The sequence below is a fragment of the Pelophylax lessonae genome (assembly GCF_965119305.1).
Source record: "Pelophylax lessonae genome assembly, chromosome: 3".
In the NCBI taxonomy this organism is placed as follows: Eukaryota; Metazoa; Chordata; class Amphibia; order Anura; family Ranidae; genus Pelophylax; species Pelophylax lessonae.
The window spans coordinates 135,073,078-135,096,242 of NC_138770.1; the positions used below are offsets into that span (position 1 = coordinate 135,073,078).

The 23,165-nt window shown below is 47.0% G+C and overlaps 2 protein-coding genes across 2 annotated transcripts; both read right to left on the reverse strand.

The window, feature by feature from the left end:
• Window positions 1–2,427: 2,427 nt before the first annotated feature.
• Window positions 2,428–5,297, reverse strand: LOC309550117 (uncharacterized protein; the record flags this gene model as incomplete). Its single annotated transcript, XM_082250570.1, is given in 3 exon segments — window positions 2,428–3,467; window positions 3,470–3,817; window positions 4,715–5,297. Coding segments are annotated over 3 exon segments (1,971 nt in total).
• A 151-nt stretch (window positions 5,298–5,448) lies between these two features.
• Window positions 5,449–10,980, reverse strand: LOC309550118 (uncharacterized protein; the record flags this gene model as incomplete). The annotated part of the gene is made up of 3 exons (XM_082250571.1): window positions 5,449–5,453; window positions 6,383–7,132; window positions 10,917–10,980. The coding sequence occupies 3 exons, from the start codon at window positions 10,978–10,980 to the stop codon at window positions 5,449–5,451; spliced, it is 819 nt and encodes a 272-aa protein (XP_082106697.1).
• Between the last annotated feature and the right edge of the window lie 12,185 nt (window positions 10,981–23,165).

The window sequence follows — 23,165 nt, forward strand, 5'->3', positions numbered from 1 at the left end:
AATATCGGTCCCCCATGGTGATGCCTGATTTCCCATGCCCTGTATTTGACAAAAGCTTGCTTATTTGCCCCGCAAATGGCCAGAATCCAATTGCAAGATTTTCCCCCAGTAGACTTCAGTGTGTTTTTTTGCAATGTTTGTGAACTTTAAACTTCCAACAAAAATCACAAAATTGAACTAAACCCAGACAGATTCACTCATACCTGGTAGCCAATCATATTTTTTTAATTTAAAATAAAAGAGCATGGGATTGGGTATAAATTAGTAGACAAGAAGAAGCATGAGAGATGTTCAGTTAATAAAGTATATGCACCCTAGAGCACCGTGGCCTACAAAAACAGACTGGCCTCTGATCCTAAACAAGCAAAGCCAGCCTGGTAAGGTTTTCAATTAAAATAGCTATTACATGAGCACTTTGAAACACACTTCCCTCTTCTGCATGTGCTTATCTTGTGTCTGTGAACATGCACTATTGTTTGTGCAGTAATTTAACCTCCACCCCTAAAGTCAGATAAAAGGGCAGTTAAAGATGGAATGCACCAGCTGATAAACCTAACAAAAATCTTTATGTTCCACATTATTTGTGAAGCTCTGAACTTAGGTCTTTTTCAGTTTATTTAGGTCCTTTTGGAATATAGATTTTACTGTTTATGTAAAACTAGAGGTCACGAAAGGCAAACGTGATATGGTCCTTCTTTTTTTACCAAGTTTAAAAGTTCACTGTTAGCCAAGTAAACCTAATATAGGCTTTATATGAAAACAAAATGTGATGTTTTAATAATTCATACTTCTGCATGCAGTACCCACACCTGTACAGAAATGTATATATATATATATATATACATACATACAGTATCTCACAAAAGTGAGTACACCCTCACTTTTTTGTAAATATTGTATTATATCTTTTCATGTGACAATACTAAAGAAATTATACTTTTGTACAATGTAAAGTAGTGAGTGTACAGCTTGTATAACAGTGTCAATTTGCTGTCCTCTCAAAATAACTCAACACCCCTAAGTGGAAATATCTAAATTGAGCCCAAAGTGTCAATATTTTGTGTGGCCACCATTATTTTCCAGCACTGCCTTAACTCTCTTGGGCATGGAATTCACCAGAGCTTCACAGGTTGCCACTGGAGTCTTCTTCCACAACATCACAGAGCTGGGGGATTTTCGACACCTTGCGCTCCTTCACCTTCCGATTGAGGATGCCCCACAGATTCTCAATAGGGTTTAGATTTAGAGACATGCTTGGCCAGTCCATCACCTTTACCCTCAGCTTCTTTAGCAAGGCAGTGGTCGTCTTGGAGGTGTGTTTGGGGTCATTATCATATTGGAATACTGCCCTGCGGCCCAGTCTCCGAAGGGAAAGGGATCATGCTCTGCTTCAGTATATCACAGTACATGTTGGCATTCATGGTTCCCTCAATGAACTGTAGCTCCCCAGTGCCAGCAGCACTCATGCAGCCCCAGACCATGACACTCCCACCACCATGCTTGACTGTAGGCAAGATACACTTGTCTTTGTACTCCTCACTTGGTTGCCGCCACAAATGCTTGACACCATATGAACCAAATAAGTTTATCTTGGTCTCTTTGAACCACAGGACATGGTTCCAGCAATCTATGTCCTTAGTCTGCTTGTCTTTAGCAAACTGTTTTTGGGCTTTCTTGTGCATCATCTTTAGAAGAGGCTTCCTTCTGGGACGAAAGCCATGCAGACCAATTTGATGCAGTGTGCGGCGTATGGTTTAAGCACTGACAGGCTGACGCCCCACCCCTTCAACCTCTGCAGCAATTCAGTCAGCACTCATATGTCTATTTCCCAAAGACAACCTCTGGAAATGACGCTGAGCACGTGCACTCAACTTCTTTGGTCGACCATGGCAAGACCTTTTCTGAGGAGATCCTGTTCTGGTAAACCGCTGTATGGTCTTGGCCACCATGCTGCAGCTCAGTTTCAGGGTCTTGACAACCTTCTTATTTTTGGTTGAAAATGTAATCTTTATTTTGCATAAAAGATATACAAAAAACAATACTTTTGTCGGGGTACATTCTCCCCTGTACTGCGATGCAGCGCATAAATACACTACATTACAATACATTTCCGGTCATACTAATAAATACATTCAATCACATACATTCATTCTGCGGTATGATGCCTGATGTGTTGTGCGGAGTAAGGATACCCCGTGCCATCACATCATGCATGACGCCGCAATACCCCTAAAGCATGAAACTGAAAAATACGTTATCTATACGTTGTATTCCTTAAACGATATCAAATAATAAACATTTCAAAAAAGCAACAGGTGTGATGGGGGTTGGGAGAGTGGGGGTAGGGGGAGGGAAATGAAATCACAGGCCCGAAGCTTTATTGAATGGACAAAGACACACAAGGGAGAGTGGGGGAAGGGGAAATCTTCAGACCTCCTCTTCCTCCATGAGATCCATCAGGTTATAGTCTCTGAGCAGACTGTGGATCAGTCTGCGACAGTCCTCAATGGACATCCTCTCCCTCTGGTGGATAAGGCGCTTTCTGGCGCACCATAAAGCGTCCTTAAAGCAACGCAACACCCGCCAGGCGTTGTCAATGTCCTCTTGGAAAAAAGTCCCATGAAAAAGTCCATTCAGCACAGCAAAATGTGTGATGGCAGTCTGTGGGACAGAGTCTCTCAGTTCAGGTTCCAAGGCCCTCAACAGGCTCTGTGCAAATGAGCACTCCCAGAAAACGTGAAATGACGTTTCCTCATGGATGATACAAAAGGGGCAGTGCCTGTATCTGCACAAGTTTCTGGCATGCATAAATGTCCTGAGTGGCAAACCCCCCTGGACAGCCATCCACGCCAGATCTTTATGCCTGATGGTGAGTCTCTTTGAAGAAACATTCCTCCAGACCACTTTGCAAGTGGCTGAAGGGAGGCCTGGAACAGTCTCAGCAATGTCCGATGCTCTGATCAACTTGTAGATAGTTTTTGGCTTCCACAAGTCGGGCTTAACTCCATGCAGCCCCAGCTCCTTGATGAACTTGAAAGTGTCCAAGTAGTACCAAGGAGTGTCCCAGTTGTAGGGGATGGAGCTGTCCCATTTGTCCCATCCAAGGGACCTCCAGAGAGGCAGGAGGAAAAAACGGGACATGGAGTTGCCTCCAGAGTCCGAAGTTCTGTCAATCAAAGTTCTGCGGGTGCAGTTGCAGGCAAAGAACACCCCCAGTAACGTTGCGATGTCGGGCACGCCCTTACCGCCCTTGAGGGGTTCCTTCAACATGACTGCTCGCTTCACTCTGTCCATCTTGGAGCCCCAGATGAAGTGGAACACCGCCCTGGTGATGGCCTTGCAGGTGTTGACCCGGGGGGGCCAGGCCTGGGCGAGGTACTGCAACACAGGGAGGATCTCGCTGCGGAGTACCAGTGTTTTCCCTTCGATGGTGAGTTCTCTGAGGCTCCATAGTCCAACTTTTGTCTCATCTTGGACAGTCTCTCCTCCCAAGACTTCAGGGCTGCGCCCTCAGCTCCAAACCAAACTCCAAGAATTTTGATGAAGTCCGCCTTGATGCTGAAAGGGATTGATGCAGAAGAAGGCAGGAACCACTTTCCGAAGAGCATGATTTCTGACTTCCCGCAGTTGACTTTTGCCCCTGAAGCTTTGCCGAAGTCCTCACAGGTCTGGACGAGCGAGTCGATGGAGCGCTGATCAGCACAGAACACCGTTACGTCGTCCATGTAGAGTGAGCACTTGACAACCCTTCTGTCCGGTCCCGGTGCGGTGATCCCTCTGATCTCTGGGTTCTGTCGAATGCATTCGGCAAAGAGCTCTATACAGCAAACAAAAAGCAGAGGTGAGAGAGGGCAGCCTTGTCTGACCCCAGAAAGAACAGGGAAAGGGTCAGTTTTCCAGCCATTCACCAACACCGTACTACAAATGTCATTATACATCACATTCACATACGAACAAAACATGTCCCCAAGACCAAACCTGCGCAGAGCTCTGCACATAAACTCATGGGAGACACGGTCAAAGGCCTTTTCCTGGTCAAGACTGACCAGGGCCGCGTGCACACGGCGGCCTCGAATGTACTGGACCGTGTCCCGGACAAGCGCAAGGCTGTCCGCAATCCTGCGACCAGGAATGCCACAAGTCTGATCCGGGTGGATGATCTGTCCGATGACAGATTTCAGCCTGTTGGCCAGAACCTTGGCGAGGATTTTGTAGTCCACGTTCAAGAGAGAGATGGGACACCAATTTTTCAGATCCCCTCTCTCCCCCTTACGCTTATACAAAATCGTGATCATCCCCTCCCTCAGCGACGGAGGCATTGTGCCCTCCACCACCATCTCCTCGTACAGCTCGAGCAGGTCCGGGCCAACGAGATCCCACAGCGCTACATAGAGCTCCGCTGGGAGACCGTCGCAGCCCGGGGTCCTGCCTTGCCTAAAGGATCTGACGGCAGAGTGCAGCTCCTCCAGCGCCAAGGGGGCGTTGATTGCCGACATACCTGCAGGATCAATTTGGTTAGTGATACCTGACAAGAACCTGTCGGCCTCAGCCGTGTCTGTTTCTTTCGGGGAGTAGAGGTTGGTTTAGTAGTCGCTGACCACTTGCATCACAGCCTCCTTCCCCTTCTGGAGTGTTCCGGTCTCGTCCCGCAGCTCAGACAAGGGAGTGTGTCCTGAGTGAAGTTTCCTGAAAAAGAAAGAGTTACATTTCTCACCTTTCTCAAGATTCTCCACCTTGGAACGGAAGACGAGGTGCCTGGATTCTTCCTCGAAGTGTCCTTTCAGGCTCTTCTTGGTGTCCTCCAGGTCCTGCCTAACGTCCCAGCCGCAGTGGTGAAGGTCCTGCAGGGACTGCATCTGACGTTGCAGTCTCCTGAGTTCCCTCTTCCTGGCACACACTTGCTGGCGTCCCCTTGCCTGAAAGAAGCTGCGTAGCTTGACTTTCACAAACTCCCAGTAGTCGCTTACCTTTCCGAAGAACCTCTTGTCCTCCTTCCAGGTAATGTAGGTCTCCCTGAGTTCCTCCAGCAGTTCCTCATTTTCCAGCAGGGTACCATTCAGCTTCCAGGAGCCCGGACCGGGGGGAAAACCCTCGCCCAGGTCACCCCGAAAGTGAATGGCCCTGTGGTCAGAGAAAAAGCAAGGGACCATGGAGAACCCGCGATGTCTGACTGTCTTGGAGGTGAGCACGAAGTCTATCCTAGAACGCACAGATCCATCAGGACGGCACCACGAATAGTTCACGGAACCTTTCCCTATGGATCCCACGGCGTCCTTCAAGGAAGCCTCCGCAATCATCTCCTTGAGCAGCCTAGACGTGGTGTCGAGCTTTGCGTACATGCTGGAGCTGCGCCCATCCTCCTCAATCGGACAGTTAAAATCACAGCCGATTACTACTGCCCTGGTGGTGACGAGTTGGGTCCGCAGGGTCTGGAAAAGCTCCAGTCGCTCATTCTTATCTGGGGAGGTGTACACGTTAATGAGCCTAACTGGCTCTCCCGCCCACGAGCCGTCTACGACCAAAAGACGGCCACAGACGAGCTCCTGGACGGAGTCAAGCGTGAAACGACTACCCCTGACAAGAATGGCTACCCCCGCAGACTTACAATCGACACCCCCAGACCAGTAGGAGGGACCATGGGTCCACTGGGAGGACAGATGAGTGTACCTCCTCGAGAAGGGTAGGGCACACTCCTGAAGCATGTAGACATCACTCTGCTGAGTGGAAAGAAAAGTCAGCGCCACCTGTCTTCTAGACGCATCCCTGATGCTCCTAACATTAATGGAAAAGATGGAGATCTCTGCCATCATGTAAAGGAGATAAAGGGGCTAGTTAGCAGGTGGGCCGGACTTACCTCCCCTGAGGGGGGGGTGGTTCCTCCACTGCCTCTTGTGCCTGTCCGGTGTCCTGGTTCAGGCCGTTCTCCTCGAGGATGCTGTCCATCAGGTCCTGGGTGAGGTCAGTCCCTGGGGGAGCCAGATCCTTACCATCCTGCATTTCTCCTTCGTCTTCCCCCGCAGACTCGAGGTCCTCGAGGTCCTCGACCACTGGGTCCAGTCCAGCGATGTCATGTTGCTGGGCCACGGTGGGCCGCTTGGTGGGTTCATCAGTTGTCGGACTATCTAGGTTCCGTTTTCGGCCTTTGCTGGTGGGGGTGGGGGTGGGGGTGGCGGTGGGCAGGGTGGGGAAGTCCTCCATGGAGGACAGGGCGGGGGGGGGCTGGGAGGGGGGGGGGCAGGGGCAGGTGTGGTCACCTCCGACTCAGGGGGGGTGGGGAGGGATGGGTCGGAGGAGGTGGTAGGGGCCTGGGGAGGGGGGGACTCACCAGTGGCTTTCCGGGGTTCCTTCGCAGTCTTTTCCCCTGGCTTCTTTTTCCCAGCACTGTCTGGAGCTTTGCCCTTGATCAGGGCTCCAGCGTAGGACCGGGATCTCTGGGGGCAGTCTCTGTAGACGTGCTCAGCCAATCCGCAGAGGTTACAGGTCTTGGACCTCGGGCAATCCTTGGTCTCATGGCCTGTAGCCCGACAGAACCTGCAAGAAGGTTCCTGACAACCAAAACTTACGTGACCCTGCATGCCACACCTGCGACAGGTCTGGGGCATGTCTGCGTAGTAAAGGAGTCCTGCGGAGGCTCCCAGAGAGAAGCAGGGCTTCAGGTGTTGGAGATCCCCCGAAGGCTCTCTCCTTAACCTGCAAGAAACTGCCCACTTACCTGTCCAGAAGCCGTTGACATCGAGGATTCGGACTGGGTCTTTGGCCGTGATGCAAAACCTCTGGAGGCAGGTAGCAATGTCTTTTGCTGGGGTATGGGGATTCCTCATGGACACCGTCACCCGCCTTTCATCCCGTTGAATGGGAGTGTTCGCAACAAAGTTGCGGAAAGGGGAATCCGGGCCACAATTCTTCACCGCTTCCCAGTACCTTCTACAGACCTGTAGAGACACAAAAGTTATATAAAATATACCTTTCATGAAGGTCTGTACGGACAGTGTCTCCGCCTTGCTGAACCCCTGCTCGAGGATCATCTTCTTGCCAAAGATTTCCGGGGTCATGTCGGGGACTCTTCCGTCCACCTCTTTCAGCTGCAGCACCACTGTCTGCCTCATCCAGGGTTCCAGGGTAGGAAGCCCGTCTGCAGACCTGGTTGGCCTTGCTGAGCCCGACTGGCTAACGGCCGCCGGGGTGGGGGTGGAGGTTGAGGCGACTTCTCCCGGAGTCTTGGCAGAAGTGGCGGGGACGTGATCTTTCTTCCCGTTTCTCTTCCCCATGACGGAGGAGTTCGTCGGTAGTCGCTTCAGGCAAACTTCGGCGGCTTCCTTCTTATTCCTCGGCGTCTTCACTCTTTCGCAGCCTTTAAAAAGGCCCTTGTGCGCCTACTGCCCGAAGGTAGTAGCGCAGAGTGGGGGGGGAGGAGGGAAGATTGCAATCTCGTTCCTTGTGGGGGCTAAGCCTCTAACCCAATAGCAGCGAGTAGGTGAAGCTGAATTTAATCAACGATCCTACAAGGCCGAGCAGAGGGTACCCCACAAGGACCAAATGGCTTGGATAGATACAAATGTTTCTCAACGTCCTAGCCATAAAGCAGAGACACCCCTAAGGGCTAAAGTCGATACTACACTTGATCTTAGCCAAAAGGCCGACAACCTTCTTATAGCCTAGGCCATCTTTATGTAGAGCAACCATTCTTTTTTTCAGATCCTCAGAGTTCTTTGCCATGAGGTGCCATGTTGAACTTCCAGTGACCAGTATGAGAGAGTGAGAGCAATAACACCAAATTTAACACACCTGATCCTCATTCACACCTGAGACCTTGTAACACTAACGAGGGAGGGAAAATAGCTAATTGGGCCCAATTTGGACATTTTCACTTAGGCAGACAGATGCACTTTTTTATCCATCACAAAACCTCCAGCAGCACTTAATGTACGTTCAGAAAGCACACTGGAAGCAGCACAGGCCAGTAGCTCATTTGCATGTTGAGCAAGTTCTGGCCAGTGATCCATCTTCAAGACCCAGTAACCCAGTGGATGCTCAGTTGGAATGGTCTCTAAGTCTGCTCTTGCCCCTAGATAATCCATATGCTGCAAACGCTGCTGATGGTTGCTTAAACCTAACAGCCCTGGGCGCTGAGGACAAAGAATTTTTAAAGGCATCGATCATCCAGCCAGCTTCTCCACCGCTCCTCCTTTGACCGAACAAAGCCTCAGAAACACAATGTTCAGGAAATGGTAACCTCCCAGTGTCTGGAAAGGTGTTACACAATTTTTCTTTAAGGTGTCCTCAAAATGTTTCATCCTCTGCTCCCTCTGTGAAGGCAGGATGAGCTCTGCAACTTTACCCTTGTAACGTGGATCAATAAGGGTTGCCAACCAGTATTAATCCCTCTCCTTGATACCACAAATCCTTGGGTCCTTTCACAGGCTTTACAGCATCAGGGAGCCCATGCAGTGTAAGTTTGAGGAGGCATGAGATTATGAGTCCTCTGGGTCACTAAGGATGACATTGTCTGGAGCAAGCTCTCCCCAGCCACGTAAAACTCCTGGGGTTCCTGGGAAGAGGAAAACCATCCCTTGAAGACTGCTGTATGTTATCCATGCTGCCACAATCCTCCTCCTCCTCTTCCTCCTGTGGGTTTTGTGGCCCCACAGGAATGTTATCTGCATAAAGGGGGCCTTGTGAAGAAGGGAAGTCCTCCTCTTCCTCCCGCTGTTCTGCCTCAAATGCCCTGTCCATGATTCCAGGAAGCGTGTGCTCCAGCAGGAAGACTAGAGGGATAGTGTCATGCATGCATCATCGCGGCTCGCCATCCTTGTGGCCTCCTAAAATGGTGACAGGACAGTGCATGCATCCTTTATTTGCAGCCACTGGCGTGGCGAAAAAAGAAGCCAAGCTCCCCTGAGCCTGTCTCTGTGCCATACTCACACAGGTACTCATTTATGGCCCTCTGCTGCATGTGCAGCTGCTGCAGCATTGCCAATGTTGAGTTCCTCCTGGTGGGCATGTCACAAATGAAGTGGTTGGTGGGCAGGTTGAATTCCCGTTGAATGTCAGCCAGCATTGTAGGACCGCCGGAAATGGCCACAGACTTATCTGGCATGTCTCAGAAGATCTTGAAAGCCCGGGTACATGTTCAAGAAATGCTGCACCACCAAATTCAGGACAGGTGCCCATCATGGAACATGTGTCAAGTGTCCCTGTCTGAGGGCGGAGAGAAGGTTGGTGCCATTGTCGCATACAACCATTCCTGGCTCAAGCTTCCATGGCGTCAACCACCTCTGAGCCTGCCCTTGCAGAGATGAAAGAATCTCTGCCCCGGCGTGGCTTCTGTCCCCTAGACAGGCCAACTGAAGCACTGCATGACATCTTTTAGTCTGACTGCTTGCGTAGCCCCTTGAACGCTTAGGGAGCACTGCTGGTTCAGAGGACAACTCAGCAGAAGAGGCTATAGAGGAAGAAGAAGAGGAGGGGGTGGAGCAGACAGATGTGGCAGAATCATCACCAATGTTTTGGAGGCATGGTGGCCGGAACAAGCTCCGGCACTGAACCCTGTCCTGCATCCTTCCCAGCTTCCAGAATAGGTACCCAGTGTGCTGTGAAGGAAATGTAATGTCCCTGACCATGCCTGCTGGACCACGAGTCAGCAGTAATGTGAACCTTCCTGCTGACCTCTCTGTCCAACCAGGCCACAACATTGCCTTCCACATGATAGTACAGTGCTGGAATGGCCTTATGTGAAAAGAAATTTCTTTCCGGGAACCTTCCACTTGGGTACAGCACATTCCATAAATTCAAAAATGGGGCCAGGTCTACCAGATGAAAGGGCAGCAGTTGTAGTGCTAGCAATTTGGTCAAGCTAGCATTTAGACGCTGAGCATTTGTATGGCTGGGACAGTATTTTTTTTTTACAGTTCAGCAACTGGGGTACTGAAATTTGCCTGCTGGTCAAATCAACAGGTGGTGTACTGCTAGCAGATTGGGTGCAAGTACCTGTAGCACCCATTGCTATACCATCATCCCCCTAAGTGCAGGTTTTTGAGAGGAATTGAGGTATAGTAAGGGTAGAATCCCAGATAAGGAGCAAGGAGAAGTCTGCATTTTATTATGATGTGGGTCTTTCAGGTGCGTTTGCCAACGGACAGCATGGAAGGTCGTCATATGTCTTGTCAAGCATGTGGTGCCCATACGGCTGGTGTTCTGGCCACGCTTGATCCGCTTCAGACAGAGATTTTAAACAGCAATGCTGCAGTCTGCTGCACATGTGTTTAAAAAAGCCCACACCAATGAACTTTTGGAAGCCAGTGGGGAATTAGCAGCGCCCTGCACCTGTGGATCTTTGTGGTGTGATGCATGAGGGTGGCGGCCAATAAGCTGGCCCCTGGAAGACATCCTGCCTTGTTGGAATTGTTCCACCTCCTCCTTACTTTCCTCCTCTATTCTCTCAGGCACCCATGTACGGTCAGTGACCTCATCATCCTCTCCCTCCTCATCACTGGAGCAAACTTGGCAGTATGCTGCAGCTTTTGGAACATGACTGCTAGTTTCTTGTCCGTCATTGTCACCCCCTCTCTCTAGGCTCACGCTTTTCCCTTCCTCAACCTGGCCACTAACAACCAAAATCAAGGAGCCATTATTATAGGGGGATTTTAACTCTGTGTTGGATCCTGCCCTTGACAGATTATACTGTACAAAATGTCCTCAGACAAGCCTTAAAAACTGGGCAACAACATACAATCTAGTGGAGATATGGCGGTGGAGACACCCTGGGCATAGAGAATACTCTTGCTACTCTGATTCCCATAGATCCTTTTCCAGGCTGGATATGTTCTTTGCAACCCTGAACTTGCTTACCAAGTTTACTGGTGTAACATATTTGCCTAGAGCAATTTCTGATCATTCATCCCTGGAATTGGAATTACAGGTATCTGAACCTACATCGCAGGAAGTGTGGAGTATGAGCCCATACTGGCTAGTGGAACCCATGGTTTCATATACCTGTACTAGAGCTATCTCACATTATTGGATCCAAAAGGGGGTCTCTGATCATGTTCGGTGGGATGCCTTTAAAGCAGTTATGAGAGGGGCTTATATGAAGGGGGTTACAGCCCTCACAAAGGCTAATAGTGCAAAAATAGAAGATCTGGGGGGTGCTCTTGGCGTGGCTGAGAGGTCATATACTTTAGATCCCACCCCTGACAATTATCCGTTTTGGAAATCAGCTCAAAGGGATTAGGAACTAGCCCTGGTTAACAAGACCCAGAAAAGGCTTTTGTATCAGTCACAGAGAATTTTTGAGTCTGGTGACCGAAATGGGCGGCTTTTAGCCTTTTTGGGGAAGCCCGACCCAGACCCTATAACCATCGCTAGTATCTATGACCAAAACAATATCGTTGATTCATCTCAAGAGGGCAATACTAAACTCCTTCCTTCAATTTTATACTAATCTCTATACATCTCAAGCCCATTATACCCTCCCTGAATTATATGAATATGTAGATTTCATTCCCTTCTGTAAGCTCCCCGGGCTCAGAGCGCCACACTAGAAGAAATAATCACAGTGGAAGAAATAGAGGTAGCACTCAAAACCTTCCCAAAGCATAAAACCCTGGGCCCTGATGGCAATTAATGGTTATGTATCTCCCACTCCGTTTGCTGTTAGATGATTCCTGAAAACCCTCCTCTTTAGAGAAGCCTATCCTGCCCAACCCTAACAACTGTACTTTTATTTTCTCCATCAGCTCATCCCCCACAGGTATTACCTTTTGTGCCACTTGACCTCCCTCCTAGATTGTAAGCTCTGATGAGCAGGGCCCTCTGAGTCCTCATGTATTGAAGTGTATTGTAACTCCCCTGTCTGCCCTCATGTTGTAAAGTGCTGCACAAACTGTTGGCGCTATATACAGTAAATCCTGTACACTAATAATAAATATATTTAGAATTTCTTACATTTGCAAATAATCACTTCAACAGGTGTCTCCTTCTCACCAAGCAGGTCTACAATCTATTTCCTGACGGCCTTTGACAGCTCTTTGGTCTTGCCCATGATAGTGAGGTTTGAATGGAAGAAAGAGATTATGTGGACAGGTGTCTTTTATACACATAATGAGTTGTTGTTAGGAGCACCTTCTTAAATTGACAGGACTAATCTGTGTACCACATGAGCACACACTGTAGCCAGTCTGTGGGAGCCAGAATTATTGTTGGTTGGTTTGGGATCAAATACGTATTTTACTCACTGAACTGAAACTCAATATACACTGCTCAAAAAAATTAAGGGAGCACTTTGAAAACACATCAGATCTTAATGGGGAAAAATATCATGCTTGATATCTATACTGATATGGACTGGGTAATGTGTTAGGAAGGAAAGGATGCCACATTGTTTGATGGAAATTAAAATGATCAACCTACAGAGGGCTGAATTCAAAGACACCCCAAAAATCAAACTGAAAAAACGATGTAGCAGCAGTGGTGTCAGCAGGGGGGGCTGACCCGGGCTACAGCCCTGAGTGGGCCCCAAAAAGCCTTGGATCTCTTATCCTTAAGGACAATCATTAGCCCCGAGTCCCAAGGCCTGGGGTTGGCCGGGAACTAGGGGATTGGCTGTCTGCCCTGGGGCTTCTTTGCAGGGCTGCCTCTAAAGAGCTGGCAAGGCTGGCAAGTACTGGCAAGGCTGTGCTGATGGGCACAAGTAAGGCTGAGCTGATGGCACTGGCATGGCTCCCTTGATGGGCACTGCCTGATCATATTGCATTGATGGGCATCGGCAAGGCTGCGTTGATGGGCACTGGCAAGGCTGCATTAATGGACACTGGAAAGGCTGTGCTGATGGGCACAAGTAAGGCTGAGCTGATAGGCACTGGAGTTGCTGCATTGATGGGCACTGGCAAGACTGCGCTGATGGGCACTGTCTGATCAGGCAGCATTGATGGGCATCGGCAAGGCTGCGTTGATGGGCACTGGCAAGGCTGCATTGATGGGCACTAGCAAGGCTGAGTTGATGGGCACTGTCTGATCAGGCTGCATTGATGGGCACAGGTAAGGCTGAGCTGATGGGCACTAATCGGGCTGCATTGATGATTTGATGGGCACTGGTGAGGCTGCATTGATGGGCATTAGAGAGGCTGAGTTTATGGGCACTGATGACGCTGAATTGATGGGCACTGAGGAGGCTAAGCTGATGGGCACTGGTGAGGCTAAGCTGATAGGCACTGATGAGGCTGCAATCATGGGCACTGATGAGGCTGCATTGATGGGCACTGATGAGGCTAAGCTGATGGGCATTGGTGAGGCTGAGCTGGGGGGCACTGGTAAGGATGCATTGATGGGCACTGGCAAGGCTAAGGTGATGGACATTAATCAGGCTGTATTGATGGGCACAGGTAAGGCTGCACTGATGGGCACCGATGAGGCTGCATTGATGAGCACTAATGAGGCTGCATTGATGGGCATAGGGGAGGCTGAGCTGATGGGCACTGGTGAGGCTGCATTGATGGGCATAGGGGAGGCTGAGCTGATGGGCACTGGTGAGGCAGCATTGATGGGCATTGGTGAGGCTGCATTGATCAGCACTGGTGAGGCTGCATTGATGGCACTGTTGAGGCTGCATTAATGGACATTGGTGAGGCTGAGATGATGGGCACTGTTGAGGCTGCATTGATCAGCACTGATGAGGCTGAGCTGATGGGCATTGGTGAGGCTGCATTGATGGGCACTGGGCATTGTGCATGATGGGGCATTGGGCAGGGGTGAGGGGGGCATTGGGTGGAGCGTGGGCTGGACTTACTTAAAATGTGGGAGGGGTTATCAAATTTACCTTCGGGCTGAAGCCCCTGGTCTTTTTTCCCACCTAGCAACACCCCTGTGTACCAGGCTAGTCAATTTTGCTGAAATTTCATTGCAGCAACTCAAAATGGTACTCAGTAGTTTGTCTGGCCCCAACGTGCTTGTATGCATGCCTGACAACATCGGGGCATGCTCCTAATTAGACAACGTATGTTGTCTGGGGACATTTGCTCCTAGATCTGGACAAGGGCTTCACTGAGCTCCTGAACAGACTTGCAATCTGGTGGTGTCGGATTGACCGAAACATAATGTCCTACAGAAGTTCTATTGGATTTAGGTCAGGCAAGCGTGGTGGCCATTCAATGGTATCAATCATGAGGCCGGGAATTGTCATGCACCAGGAGGAACCCAGGACCCATTGCAGCAGCACAGCAGCATCTGGTCTGACAATAGGTCCAAGGATTTCATCCCGACTTGACTTGATGCTATTCTCTGATTAAAAAGTGTTCCTTAAATTTTTTAAAGCAGCTTAGAAACATTTGTATCATGTGTTTTTTTCTGGATTTTTGGTTGATATTCCATCTCTATCATTTGAAATACACCTATGATAACAATTATACACTCTTCATTTCTTTGTAAATGGGCAAACTTACAAAATCTGAAGAGGATAAAATAATTATTTATGCCACTGTATGTACTTTACAATAATCTGCTAGGCATACAGTCTAGAAAGTTGTTTTGCTTTATATAACCATAAAATGGTACATATTGGAAAAACACTAGAAGACAAATAACTTTTACACAGGTAATGGAAACACAAGATCTGCTTTACTCCCGGAATTCACTTGAAAGCCTGAGCAGGGCTGGCTGTATTTTAATTTCCAAGGATGAATACAGGAAGGGTGGGATGTTAACATTCTGATAGCTACTTAAACACTATTGTAGAGAAGATAATGCTAATGCGCAGATTACTTCAACAAATGCAAAAAGGCATTTTATGACCTATAGCCTCAAAGAGGATGTAAGGTTTGGATTAGATCCAGACCCACAGGATGTGTGGCAAACATTGGCTCAAAACAGCCCTCTGTGTGAGTGTGTCAGTGATGTCATTAGTACTTCATTCTCTAGATTTGGAAAAATTATACAAATACAGTTTATTATTGTTACAATGATTGACATTGCTTTTTATAGCATCCTCCTATACCAATGTACAGTGCATGGATGATCTTAAGAGTATGTAAACCCTAACAATGAACTTCTCTTACTTGCTTCCTTTCAGTTTAAGTAACTCTGTTATTTGTGAACAAACTTCAACCTGTAAAAATAGGTCATGCATACTTACTTTACTGGCAAACCATAAAATACAAGTCCACTGGTTTGCATCTCCCTGGTTGTTGCAGGCATTGGACATTTCTGGGTGTTCCAAATACCTGCTCCCCCAGTCACACGCTGGCTCATATGTCCTTTAGCATTAACTCAAGGTTTACAAACAAGAAATTGTTATATCAGTTCAATAAGTGCAAAAAAAAATCCCTGTTGATTCTGTCAGAAACCTTGTGTAATGACAGTATTCTTTGTGTGTTTGTTGCATTGTTATTGGTTGTGTTGTTTTCCAGTTATATTTGTGGATTGCAGGACACCTACCCCCAATGATATAGAGATGAGGAGACATGTTCTTGCTGGTCTAGGGTGAAAACTCTGTTCCTCCAAAAATACAGTTCAATAAGTTAGCATTGTCAGCCCAGGACAGGGCTGCTGATAGAAATCACGGGGCCCTATACAGACTACCTGACAGCCCCCCCCCCCCCCAAGCAAATATGAAAGCTATTTTTTGCTAAAAATACAATAAAATCATTATTAGCAGACACAAATACAACATAACTGACAGAATTCCTGCTAAATCTAAAGGACAAAACTGGGTTATTAAAAATGAAGATGAGATGAAAAAATATACAGGCTGGGCAGTTGGAGCTCCGGGATCAGAGAGACAGAGGGAGAGAAACAAAGTTACAGAGATAACAAACTTAGGAGCAGAGCTAACATTAGAGCCAGGGCTGGGAGGGGTATTGGTGATGGATGACTGTCTCTTTCTCAGCAGATAAAAGCTGGCAGCAGGGAGAGGGGGAGAAACCAGCTGCTGGAGGAAGAGTTCTTCAATTGTGGTCCATCACTAATCCCCCTCCCTGTGTGGGCCCCCCCCCCCGTGTGCTCGAGCGCCCTACAAGAGGACCAGTGGTCCCTCCCCCCCTATCAGCAGCCCTGAGCCCAGGACAGGAAGTGCTTTACTGGCAAGATCACCAGGTGAAAATAAATGAAAATTGCCTGAATAAAACTAAGGCAGCCAACCAATCCAAGAACCGGTAAGCTGCAGTATATTTTTTTTTTTTCTTTAGTTTGAATACATTTAAACCTCGTCTGCTGCTAACCAGTCTGCATATGTAGCTGAAACATGCAGCTTAATGTGGGGTGCACACTATAAGAAAATCAGGAGAATGATTGTCCGGTTTTCCTCAATGTTTTACAGCAAGTCGAAACCTAGTTGTACGAAAATTCTCGAATGACAAAGGCATTTTTTTTTTTGTTTGCCTTAGTTGTTGTTTATTGTTTCTGATCATGTGCAGTCTTTCGTATCTCATTTTTCTTGTACGAAAATAGTATAGATTAAACAGAATTTGTTAGTTCTGTCCACGTATGAAAAAAAATATGTCCCTTCGGAAATGTTATTTGTAAAGTCTGAATCGGATGTTGAATGTCCTGTACACTATACAAAAATCTAACAATCGTTCCTTGTTCAGAATTTTTCCTATAACTTTCTCATAGTGTGTATCCCACTTAACTTGCCAGTAAATGACAGTTCTCTCTTTATCTATACTAAATCCTTATCCTAGATGAGGGTCTGGTAAAGATGTTAATAAGGGTACTCCTAGCAAAAAAAAAAAAAAAAAAAAAAACAATCATGTGGGGTCCTTGATGAGGATCTGCCCATAGCCATTGATCAAATATGACCATCAGTTGTTAGGAGGCTGGCAGCCTCCAACAATCGGCTGTACCTAGAAGCTGTCACATTAGAGGCCTTAGTAACATCGCTGCTAAATGTTTTACTTCCTGGTGCAGCGGAGGCTCAACATTCAGCAGACAGGCAAATACCCAAATTAGTCTGACCATTCCCCAAAGGCCAAACAGGAAAAATTTGGATCAAATTCAGGTTTGGTCAGAACCCCAAGCTCATCCCTAGTGATAATTCATAATTCCATTCACAAGTGTGGTAGCTTATTTGATCTAGCAGCATCTAGTGGAAAATAAATGAAATAGCAGCAATGCAATTATTATGTTAAGAAACAGTATGTTAGGAATATCGCTGGGGCCCAATAAAAATGTATCTAAAAAATAAAATAAAAAAAAAAAAGGAAAATCGCTGGGGTTGTCAAGGGCCTGGGTAACCCAGGGCTCACAGAGGAGATGCCTAGGCATGGTCACATTACTTCTGATTGGAAGGGACTCAAAAGAGCATGTCAATTAGAACCTGAGTCTACTTGCTGTGTAAACGGTATACATATGCCGTAATAACCACAAATTAAGCCATAATTACTTTACCACTAGCAACAAAGGCACTCATATACATCAGGACCAAGGATCATTTAAACAAAAAAATCTTAAATAAATCAGTTGAGGTTACTTGGCAGCTGTCAGATATTGACAAAATGAGCATTGAAATTGGCAATTTATTATTCCCACATAAGAAACTGGGACTATTGTGGAGGGCTGAACCTAATTCTACTCAATATTAATTTTGGGGAGGTACGTAAGTACATAAACATATAGAAAGAAAATACTTGGCACTATGAATAATAGGTAAAACTGCTCATGAAATAGGTCTCTTTCAGTTGGAGGGTGGAGGGATGGTAAATGCAGGCCCTGGCTGCCAACCCAAAACTGTAAAATAACAGATGGATGGGGCTGCTTACAGTACGGAAGCTGCCAGGCTCAAGTATGCTGACAGTGGAGGCATCGAATGCCAGATATGGAAAGCCAAGGGGCCGGATGTGGCCCTGGGGCCATGATTTGCCTAAGCCTGCTATAGATGTACAGCTTAAAGTTCAACAGTAAGAATTATGTAATGTACAGAACTGTTTCAGAGTGCTGCATTCAGGGGCACATAATGTACAACACAGCATGCAAAATGCAGCAACAAGACGCTGTTATATACAGCATATCTGTTAAGTAACATACAACACAGTTTACAAAGTGCAGCAACAGGACTCTGTAATATACAACACAGCTTACAAAGTGCAGCAACATGACTCTGTAATATACAACACAGCTTACAAAGTGCAGCAACAGGACTCTGTAATATACAGCACAGCTTACAAAGTGCAGCAACAGGACTCTGTAATATACAGCACAGCTTACAAAGTGCAGCAACAGGACTCTGTAATATACAGCACAGCTTACAAAGTGCAGTAACAGGACTCTGTAATATACAGCACAGCTTACAAAGAACAGCAACAGGACTCTGTAATATACAGCACAGCTTACAAAGTGAAGCAACAGGACTCTGTAACATACAACATAGCTTACAAAGTGCAGCAACAGGACTCTGTAATATACAGCACAGCTTACAAAGTGCAGCAACAGGACTCTGTAATATACAGCACAGCTTACAAAGCGCAGCAACAGGACTCTGTAATATACAGCACAGCTTACAAAGCACAGCAACAGGACTCTGTAATATACAGCACAGCTTACAAAGTGCAGCAACAGGACTCTGTAACATACAACACAGCTTACAAAGTGCAGCAACAGGACTCTGTAATATACAGCACAGCTTATAAAGTGCAGCAACAGGACTCTGTAATATACAGCACAGCTTATAAAGTGCAGCAACAGGACTCCGTAACATACAACACGGCTTACAAAGTGCAGCAACAGGACTCTGTAATATACAGCACGGCTTACAAAGTGCAGCAACAGGACTCTGTAACATACAACACAGCTTACAAAGTGCAGCAACAGGACTCTGTAACATACAGCACAGCTTACAAAGTGAAGCAACAGGACTCTGTAACATACAGCACAGCTTATAAAGTGCAGCAACAGGACTCCGTAACATACAACACAGCTTATGCCCCGTACACATGTGCAGATTATCTGAAGACTTTTGTCTGCAGACTTACCAAAACCATATAATATGAGGTCAAACCTAAACACTTTCAATTTGTATGCAATCCGGCAGGCCCTTGCACTACATAGAAAAGGTAAATCTGAAAACAAAAGTCTTCAGATAATCTGCACGTGTGTACGGGGCATTACAAAGTGCAGCAACAGGACTCTGTAATACACAGCACGGCTTACAAAGTGCAGCAACAGGACTCTGTAATATACAGCACAGCTTACAAAGTGCAGCAACAGGACTCTGTAACATACAACACAGCTTACAAAGTGCAATGACAGGACTCTGTAATATACAGCACAGCTTACAAAGTGCAGCAACAGGACTCTGTAACATACAACACAGCTTACAAAGTGCAGCAACAGGACTCTGTAATATACAGCACAGCTTACAAAGTGCAGCAACAGGACTCTGTAACATACAACACAGCTTACAAAGTGCAGCAACAGGACTCTGTAATATACAGCACAGCTTACAAAGTGAAGCAACAGGACTCTGTAATATACAGCACAGCTTATAAAGTGCAGCAACAGGACTCTGTAATATACAGCACAGCTGACAGTAGTAAATAAAATTACTATTGTGAAGAACTGCACTTAGAATAATGTCATTCTTATCCATGTCAGAACTATCAGAACCATCATCTCCATTGAGCCTGGAGAAGGTAGGTTGCCCTTACAAACCTTTATGTTTAATACTGAAGGGGGGGGGGGGTGGTATATCAGAGTTGTGCTTTAAACATACATTTTTTTTAAACCTGCATGACTGGTACTCTTTGCAAATTTTTAATGAGGTCATTTCGAAATTAAAATACAAAAAATGTGCAAAGATGGATATAATACATTGATATTTCAGGGGCCACAGCAGACTAGTTTCTCAAAGTTACAGACGGCACCCCACTAGTGTCACATAGCTCAAACCACAGTAACCAACAAGTGGATAATACATATCCTTTCTATAGCAAGGTAAAGGCTAATATGATAAAAACACACACAATTGCAGCAGAACCCTGTATTCTGGATGCAACTAAGTATGATACTGTACAAATTGTGTGCGTTTCAGAAGCTGGTAGCAGATGAACTGTAGTGCACTCCAAGAACTGTAAGTCACTACTTGGCACTACCCACTCATGTGATCTGCCCAGTGAATGAAAACATCTTTACTTTGATCAGCCTCTGTCATCATGGGAACATGGGTTGCTGATTCTGGCTGTCAAAATAAATGGAATGTGCTCAAGCAGTATGTCACACAGGGGCAAAGTAGTGCTTATACAAAACAACTATAGGAGTAATCAAGTACTCAACAAACATATAAAAAACATTATGTTAACACTATAAAAGTAGAGTTCTATAATGGCCTGTACATACGATCAGAAAATAGTATGAAAAAATACTTATTTTGAAGCGATCGTACGATAATGTGATCCTAAGTACACACGTACACAGCTTTAGTCTCGATCCACACTAGAGTGACTTGTCAGGCGACTTGTCAGCCTGACAAGTCGCACTCCCTCGCGGTCCATTGACTGCTACAGGACCCGTTCTAAAAGGAGCGACACAAGTCCTGTACTACTTCGGGCGACCTCGGAGCGACTTGCATAGACTTCCATTATGTGAAGTCCATGCAAGTCGCTCCGAAGTCGTGGTGCATGGGAATGCACAAGTCGCCCCCGAAGTAGTAAGGAGTCGTGCCGCCCCAGTGCGAACCGAGCCTTAGAGAGACGATTACATCAATTCCTCCAATATTATCTGATCGAACAAGCACCAACATTTTTCTCGCACGATTTTCATTTAATCAGTACAGTTGTTGTTTGAAAACACAATACAAATACACAACAACACATTACATCACTTCCGAATTTTTTATTTTTATTCTGTCGTAGGAGAATTTTTTTCACTTTAGTAAACTCTTTATTTTTGATATGAGACTAATGCCTCGTACACACGCAACGATTATCGGCCGACCGATCGTCCGACTTTTGTCCAGAGTGGTGTTTTGTTGGTTGGAATGTGCCTAGACTGCACACTAATTTTCTCGGCCAACAAAAATCTACTTCAGAAGTGATGTCATGGGCTGGTTTACTTTCCGTGTGTTTTTTCTTCTCTGAGCATGCCAGTCTTGCTCATCAGATTTTTGTCTGCCGAAATCTGTACTGACTGACGGAAAATCGGCCGTTGTGTTGATGGCCAACAAAAATTTTATAGCCTGCACACCATATTTTTTTCGGCCGAAAAGTCGGAGTCGGTTGTCGGAAGCATCATACTAACAAGCCGAAAATCGGCCGATCGGACGTTGGCCGAAAATTCCCGGCCAATAATCAATGCGTGTGTACGAGGCATTAGGATACGAAAAAAAAAATGGACGATCATTCACCCGATAATCTCATTGTGCATACCAGGCATAAGACTGGTGACAATAAAACAAACTTTAGCAATCAGGCAAGAATGGCAAGTAGGAAAACACAGTATTAAAGGGTTAAGTTCACCTTTAACAATAAACTGCTTTTTGCAGGTAAGGGATACCTGCAGAGAAAAACAAAATGTGCAGCTTTGACCAAAGTTAAATAATGCCCTTGCTATCGGTGTATTCCTGAAGCCTGACTAAAAAGACTCCCAGAGTTGGGGTCATCATAGTTACATACTTAGTCTGGTTGAAAAAGGATACAAGTCCATCCAGTTCAGCCTGCAGAGGGATGAATTGTCCTGCCTTGACATTCCCAGACAATTCAAACCCCCACACATGCACTTTGTCTCAGTAGCTCTGAGGATGTACTGGACCACTCATGTGCGGGGTTTGAGAGCTCAGTGTTGTGATGGCAGGAGTGAGCTGTAATGGCTAGGAGTATTTTAGCAACATCCTTGCAACAAGGCAGGATGGAATTATGCCATCCCTGGCAGTGGTGTATTTTGGTTTTGTGCAGCCCTAGGCAAGACTAAAATTGGGCGCCCTTCCCATGTACATTTTCCCCACTCCTTTTTTTTTTAACGGATGTGTCTTCCTCCAAAATTGAAGGACTACAAGTCCCAGCATGAACCCCTGAGATCTCACGAGAGGGGGGATGAGAGGGGATGGGAGAGAGAGAGGGTGGGTGGGGGAGAGAGAGAGGGGGGTGGGTGAGGGAGGGAGAGAGAGGGGGGGTGAAAGAGAGAGAGAGATGGATTGGGTGAGGGAGGGAGAGAGAGAGGGGGGTTGGGTGAGGGAGGTAAAGAGAGAGGGGGGTGAGAGAGGGGGATGAGAGAGAGAGAGAGAGAGAGAGGGGAATCGAAGAGAGAGAGAGAGGTGGGATGATAGAGAGAGAGAGAGAGAGAGAGAGAGAGGGGGGAATCGAAGAGAGAGAGAGGTGGGATGATAGAGAGAGTGGGGGGATGAGAGAGTGTGGGGGATGAGAGAGTGTGGGGGATGAGAGAGTGGGGGGGATGAGAGAGTGGGGGGATGAGAGAGTGGGGGGATGAGAGAGTGTGGGGGATGAGAGAGTGGGGGGGATGAGAGAGTGGGGGGATGAGAGAGAGACAGGGGGATGAGTGAGAGAGGGGGGGTGAGCGAGAGAGAGAGAGGGGGGATGAGAGAGAGCGAGAGAGAGTGGGTATGAGAGTGAGAGAGGGGATGAGAGAGGGAGATGAGAGCGAGAGAGAGAGAGGGGGATGATAGAGAGAGAGGGGGTGAGAAAGAGAGAGGGAGGTGAGAGGGAGGGAGAGAGAGAGGAGGGGTGAGCGAGTGAGAAAGGGGGGTGAGTAAGAGAGAGAGAGGGGGGTGAGAGAGGTGGTTCTAGCAACCAGTGGCCAGTAGAGTCTCAGGTGGTGGGGGGTGGCTTTTTTGCTGCCCCCCTGCAAAGTGCTGCCCTAGGCCTGGGCCTTGTTGGCCTAGGCCAAAATACAGCACTGATCCCTGGGAGTTGTTAGTCAGGCTTCAGGAGTTAAGTAAATGGCCTACACCTATAGCAAGGGTTTTGTCAACCTTTAGTCAAAGCTGCAAGTTTGTTATATTCTACAGGCGCCCGTCACCTGTATAGGCGTTTCTTTTTTTTTTGTAACGGTGAACTAACCAACCCCTGGGAGCCACCACCTGCACCAAAGAGTTTGTTGCTGGATGGATCTGTTACAGGGTACACTTTACAGACAATGCTTTGTACACATGTCCATTATAGGAAAATCTTTTGCAGACTTGCCATTTCCAAACAGTACAATGTGCGAGTTGTAACTCTGAGATAACATTC